At 50.1% G+C, this 6,000-nt stretch overlaps 1 protein-coding gene across 3 annotated transcripts in view; it reads right to left on the bottom strand.

Moving 5' to 3' along the window:
- Positions 1–6,000, bottom strand: part of Sgsm2 (small G protein signaling modulator 2) — a 41,721-nt gene that overhangs the window by 3,176 nt on the left and 32,545 nt on the right. For all 3 annotated transcript variants that reach the window (XM_028759229.1, XM_028759232.1, XM_028759231.1), the window contains 5 exons: positions 5,748–5,930; positions 1,974–2,351; positions 1,608–1,732; positions 1,325–1,407; positions 1,084–1,193 (listed from right to left, as the gene is read on the bottom strand). In XM_028759229.1, the coding sequence (XP_028615062.1) occupies positions 1,084–1,193; positions 1,325–1,407; positions 1,608–1,732; positions 1,974–2,351; positions 5,748–5,930 (879 nt within the window). The remainder of the gene's footprint in view (positions 1–1,083; positions 1,194–1,324; positions 1,408–1,607; positions 1,733–1,973; positions 2,352–5,747; positions 5,931–6,000) is intronic.

The following is a 6,000-nucleotide window of genomic DNA, read 5'->3' as shown; positions in this document are numbered from 1 at the left end:
CTCGGCTGTACCCTTTCTGCAGTTTCTGGGCATTTGATTTAATCACCCACTTCACTTCTCAGCAAAAGTTCAGGCATGTGGGCACACTGTGTACTGACCAGGGGATGGCCTCCCTGGGCATGTGGGCACACTGTTTCTCAGTTTGTGACACAGATAACTGTATTTTTCTGTGTGGTGCTGGGCATGAAATCCAGGGCTTTTCATGTGTAGGCAAGCACTTTACCTGAACTAGAGCCTTTCTTTTTAAATATTTAAATTGACTCATTTTTTGATGCTTTATTTTTAGTCTATGTGCATTGGTGTTTTGCCTGGATGTATGTCTGTGTGAGGGTGATGTGTCCCCTAAAACTGGAGTTACAGACAGTTGTGAGCTGCCATGTGGGTGCTAGGAAGTGAACCCAGGTCCTCTGGAAGCCCCCGACTAACTCAGTGATTGCATATTTGTGCCTACACGTCTTCGTAGGTGGCCAAGGGCATGTGGGCACACTGTGTGCTGGCCAGGGGACGGCCTCCATGGGCATGTGGGCACACTGTGTGCTGGCCAGGGGACAGCCTTAGGTATCAACCACTGCTGCTCTCCACCTTTTTGAATACAAGGCCTTTCACTGGCCTTGAACTCAAGTAGGTTGTTTGGTCAGAGAAGCCAGGGATCTGCTTGTCTCCCCCTTCCTAGCACCAGGATTATAAACTACCGTGCAGCTTTAAAAACAAAACTACTGGTATTAACTCAGCTCCTAGACTATGTATTCTCCAGTCCTTTTGACTTGACAGGTTTTCACTCTGTAGCCCAGGCACACCTTGAATTCACAGCAATCCTGATCTTCCTGCCTCTAAATCCCAAATGCTGGGATTAAGAGCATGTGCCTAGCAGCAATGTTTTGTTTTGTGTTTTTAAGTGAAGGAAATTCAGCTATGGCTAGTGGTGCATGCCAATATCCCAGCAGTCAAGGAGACGAGGCAGGATTGCTGCAAGTTCAAGACCAGCCCCTTGGTAAATGAAATGTGAAATGTTTACATATGCTTCCTATGGCTGACGCGCAAACCTAGCCATGCCCAGCTCCCACAGACAGCTGCAGCACTTACCTGGATGAGGGAACGCATGTTGGCAAAGTGGGTGTCCATGGCACCCCCATTGGGGAAGTTTTGGCTCATCCTCTTCATGAGGTGGCTGAAGCAGCTGTAGGCCAGCTGGTCTGCAAGGAGATGGGAAGGAGGCCCCCATGACACCCAGAGGGCAGACTGGCTAATATTCTAACCCCTTCCAGGCTTTCTCCCAATTTGTCACCCAGAACCCAGTTCTGCTTTGGGAAGCCTCATCCCTTACCATTGTCAAGGATGACTAGGAGAGGAGCCAGGAGATCACACATGCCCTGCACGTAGCCCACATCCAGGTGCTCCCACACGTAGCTGAAATGCCAGGGACGGTCACTGTGATCAAGTCATTCTCTTTTCTTGGGGAACATGGCCCCTAAAACATTCTGTTCCCCACAAGTCATCCTTTCCCCAATCCTGAAATATTTACCATAGCTCCACCCTATGAGACAGTGGGAACTACCCATGGTCCAGGCTGGGTCCCCAAATCTCCCACTGCTTGCCCCCAATGGTACCTGCACATGATGTCTCTGAGCCTCTCGAGGTTGGGGGTCGTGAAGTACCAGTAGTTGCGGTCACACCTTTGCACATCCTTGTCTATGCGGTGCAGATTTAAGGCCACAGTGTCCAGTAATTCTATCTGGAAAAGGGGTGTCCCTCAGAGGTAAGGCTGGCCAGCCCCTCCCAGGCTGGGGCAGGAGATGATACCCAAACAGAGAAAACTCTGTCAACAAGGACCCAGAACTCTGAGGACAGAGTGAGGATCTTAGTGATGCTCAGAGAGTCCTTTCAGGGCAAACACACCACCCTCTCCCCCCCAGCAGTCAGTCCCCAGATTTTAGGGTATCCACTGACAGCAGTGTCAGGGAACATCCACGTACGGTATAGGCTGCAGCACACACAGCTGCGAGCTCCTCCCCTGCTTCAAGCTCACTGGCAGGTGCAGGCTTCTCCTGGCCTGGATCGTGGGGTCCAGGGAAAGTGTGGGCTGCGGTGGCTGGCCCTTCGGAGTCTTCTTCTCCAGCACCGTCCTCTTCAAAGCCCACGCTCTGTGCCTCATCTAGGCTGGACTGGATGCCTGAGGCCACAGAGTAGTTGCGGGAGGAAGGCAGCCCCGAGTCTGGAGAGTCAAACTCCACAGACTGCTCTGCTGCAGCCATGCCTGGAGTCCCAGCTCCTGGCTCCTGTTCCTGCTTTGGTTTGGAATCTTCGGAGTCCTGAGTCCCAGGGGGCTCTAGATCATCCACAGAGATAAATACCTGGTGGGAATAAACAGATAGCTCCATCCAACACTCTAGGTTCTTCCCCAGATTAGAATAGAGATGGGAAGAAGGATTTTCTTCACACCCCCTCCCCCAACTCCCAACGCTGCAGCTCCTGGGCACCAGACTGGCTTCTGACCCAGCCAGCCAAGAGAAGAACAAGGCTTTGGGCAAAAACCCAGACAAGCTGTGCCTGTGCAATGTACTCCACAGCCCCAGGAGACTGCTACAGGAAGGGGACAGAGGCCCCAGGAGACTGTTGCAGGATGGGGACAGAGGCCCCAGGAACTGCTATAGGAAGGGGACAGAGGCCCCAGGAGACTGCTGCAGGAAGGGGACAGAGGCCCCAGGAGACTGCTGCAGGAAAGGGAACAGAGGCTCCTAGGGTTTTTTTGGTTTTGGTTTTTCCAAGACAGGGTTTCTCTATGTAGCCCTGGCTGTCCTGGAACTCACTCTGTAGACCAGGCTAGCCTCGAATTCAGACATCTGCCTGCCTCTGCCTCCCAAGTGCTGGGATTAAAGATGTGCACCACTACCACCCATGTTTTTTTAAAAGATTCATTTTTTATTTTTAATTACATGTCTGCATTTAGAGAATGTACCTGAGTGCAGGAACCTACTGAGGCCAGAGCCACTAGCATCTGAACTCAGGTCCTCTGCAAAAGCAGTATGTGACCTTAATAGTTGAGCCATCTTCAGCCCCTAGGCCCTATAACCCCTAAGCCCCAACTCTTGGAAGCCAGTTAGAGCTCAGTGTCATTCGACAAAGACCTGAAGTCACAAAGGAGCCCAGGAGACCTGCCCTAGTGTCTTGGAGTGGCAGGTGGGGTGTGCTGGGGAGAATAAGATGCACAGTTTAAAAAAAGCAAGGTCTTTATTCTTGGTATTGGATGTTGAGCAGACAAGACAGGAAACCTCTGTAACAATACCAAGTCAGTAGTTAGTCTTCAGACAAAGTACAGAAGAAGGAAACAATGTACAGAAGCCCACCGTTGTGAACACACCCCAGGGGAGAGGTCACCCCCACCCACTGCCTTAGTCTTTTCTTTTTTAACTGGACACAGTGGCCTAAGGGATGGGGAAAAGTCTACAACACTGAGGAGAGCCATGCTTGGGGAACTCTAGCCCAGGATGGCCTCAGCCGACGCCTTCTTCTTTTTTTTTTTTAATATTTATTTATTTTATGTACATGAGTACACTGTAGCTGTTTTCAGACATACCACAAACAGTCATTAGATCCCATTACAGATGGCTGTGAGCCACCATGTGGGTGCTGGGAATTGAACTCAGGACCTCTGGAAGAGCAGCCTGGCCTCAAGTGCCAATTGTTTGAATTACTAGAGTACAGCACCACAACAGGTCAGACTTGTTTTTATGTGTCTGTCATTACTGTGTGTGGCAGGTGTGTGTGTGTGGGGGGGGGGGAATGCACGTGCCACAGTGCACATGAGGCCACAGTGTGTGGCAGGTGTGTGTGTGTTGGGGGGAATGCACGTGCCACAGTGCACATGAGGGCCACAGGACAGTTTTGTGCTATCAGTTTCTCTTCACCTATCATTGGGTTTGGGGATCAAATTCAGGTCATGAGACTTGGGCAGAAACAGCCTTTACCTGCTAAGCCAGGCCTCTCCTGTCCCAGATTCAGGTGTCTACAAAAGCCAGAGCACAGAGTATACTCATGAGCAGGGGCTTAGGAATAAAGCACACGGGGAGGGAGGATGTGTCCTTTAGTTAGACACTTTTAAAGAAAATATATTTATTCTCTATATATGGTTGTTTTGCCTGCATTTATGTCTGTGTATAACTTGTGGACATGTGATATGCAGGGCCCGCAGAGGTCAGAAGAGGGCATCATGTGTCCTAGAACTGGAGTTACCCATTGGTTATGAGCGGCCGTGTGGGTATTGGGAACTGAACCCAGGAACTCTAGAAGATCAGCTTGTGTGCTCAGTTCAGCCATCTCTCTGGCTGGGTTATATTTTCTGTTAACATTCACGATTAGTAAAGTACCAAGATCAAACTTTATCTAAAGAAGCCTTTTTTCCCTCTTTTTTTTGAAATAGGGACTACCATAGCCCAGAATGGCTCTGACTCTGCTGTGTGGCTAAAGCTGGCCTTGGATTCCAGGTCCCCCTTCTCCCTCTAGGATACTGGGATTTCAGATGTGAGACACTAAGCCTGGTTTTTAAATTTTTAATGGTAGTTTATTATACAAAGTAATGGGCTTCACCATGGCAACGTCAGACTTATTTGTCATTATATTTTAGAGGAAGCTATTTTGAAGGAGGAGGGATATACACAAAATGGGGGCTGGAGAAATGGCTTAGTGGTTAAGAGCACTTGTTACTCCTCAGAGGGCCTGGGTAAGTTTCCAGTATCCATAAGGTGGTTCTTGATTATCCACAACTCCAGTTCTAAGGACTCCTGATGCCCTCTTCTGACAGCCTTCACGGGCACCAGGTACATGTGCTGCACAGACAATACATGCGGAAAAAACACCCATACACATAAAAATAAATAAACCTTAAAAAGAAAACCATGTGTGGGCCGGGCATGAGTGTACACAACTTTAATACTAATATTTGGGAAGCAGAGGCAGGTGGATCTCTGTGAGTTCAAGGCTACCCTGGCCTACATAGTGAGTTTCAGAACTACAAAGTGAGACCCTGTCTCAAAAATAAGCGACCATAAGAATAAAAACAATGTATGCCAGGTAAGTATCTAGTGTGCCTGTAATCCCAGCTCAAGACAGAAGGGCCTGGGGACAGGAAATAAGGAAGGAAAAGCAAAACAAAAAACAACAAAACCCAGGCATGGGTCGAGCAGCAGCAGGCGGCCACTGTTCTCAAGGCAGAGTGGCAGCAGGAAGAGCCATCCACAAGTGCTCTACCTACCCCTGCAGTCTCTTCTACAAGGTTACAGAAAACTGCAGAGAAAGGATCCTGCCAGTGGAGAGCAATGGCTCTCTCGGCGCGCCTCTGTTCTTTGGCCAACAGCTTTCCATAAAGCCTCTTGAATCAGAGGCATGGGAAGGAGAAGTTTGGAAACTGGGGCCAGATATTGGACAGTCTTGTTCAGAGACACTGATCTCACCATGCAGTACTGGGACCCATGGGACTGTGACTACCCCACATGCTCTCTACACGGAGGGAGACGCTTCCCTAAGTTCTAAAAGATCCATGAAACCCAGCACAAAGCAGTGACTTGTTTTTTATGTGAAAATACCAGAAGTTGCCCATTCTTCTGTTGAAATTTTGAGACACTAACACATGAAGCCTCTGTCCAGGACCCAATTGCCAGGATTGGAGCCTGGCCCCATGCTTGGGACCCTTGTGCCTAAGAGACTGGTGGGTCCCCCCAGCCCTCCCCCAGCCCTCCCCCAGCCCGGCTCACATCATTGCTGATGGTGGAATCCCGGTGCACGAGGCGCTGCACGTGGCTATCGATGCTGCTGCCCGAGGAGAACTTGGTGAACGTGGCTGGGTGAGCCTCCCGCTCACGCTGCCTCACCACCACCTCGCAGGCCTTCCACTCTGCCAGCACCTGCTGGTATTTTGCTGCCACTGCTGTATCCACCTGTGCACAGACCACACTGAAACCATGAGGGCAGGGTGCCCAGGGCCTCCTCCTTAAAGCTGGCCAAGCA

This window comes from Grammomys surdaster, unplaced genomic scaffold (genome assembly GCF_004785775.1).
Source record: "Grammomys surdaster isolate TR1022 unplaced genomic scaffold, NIH_TR_1.0 126278, whole genome shotgun sequence".
Taxonomy (NCBI): Eukaryota; Metazoa; Chordata; class Mammalia; order Rodentia; family Muridae; genus Grammomys; species Grammomys surdaster.
Note: the sequence above shows the minus strand (reverse complement) of the source record. Positions and strands in the feature narration are given on the sequence as shown.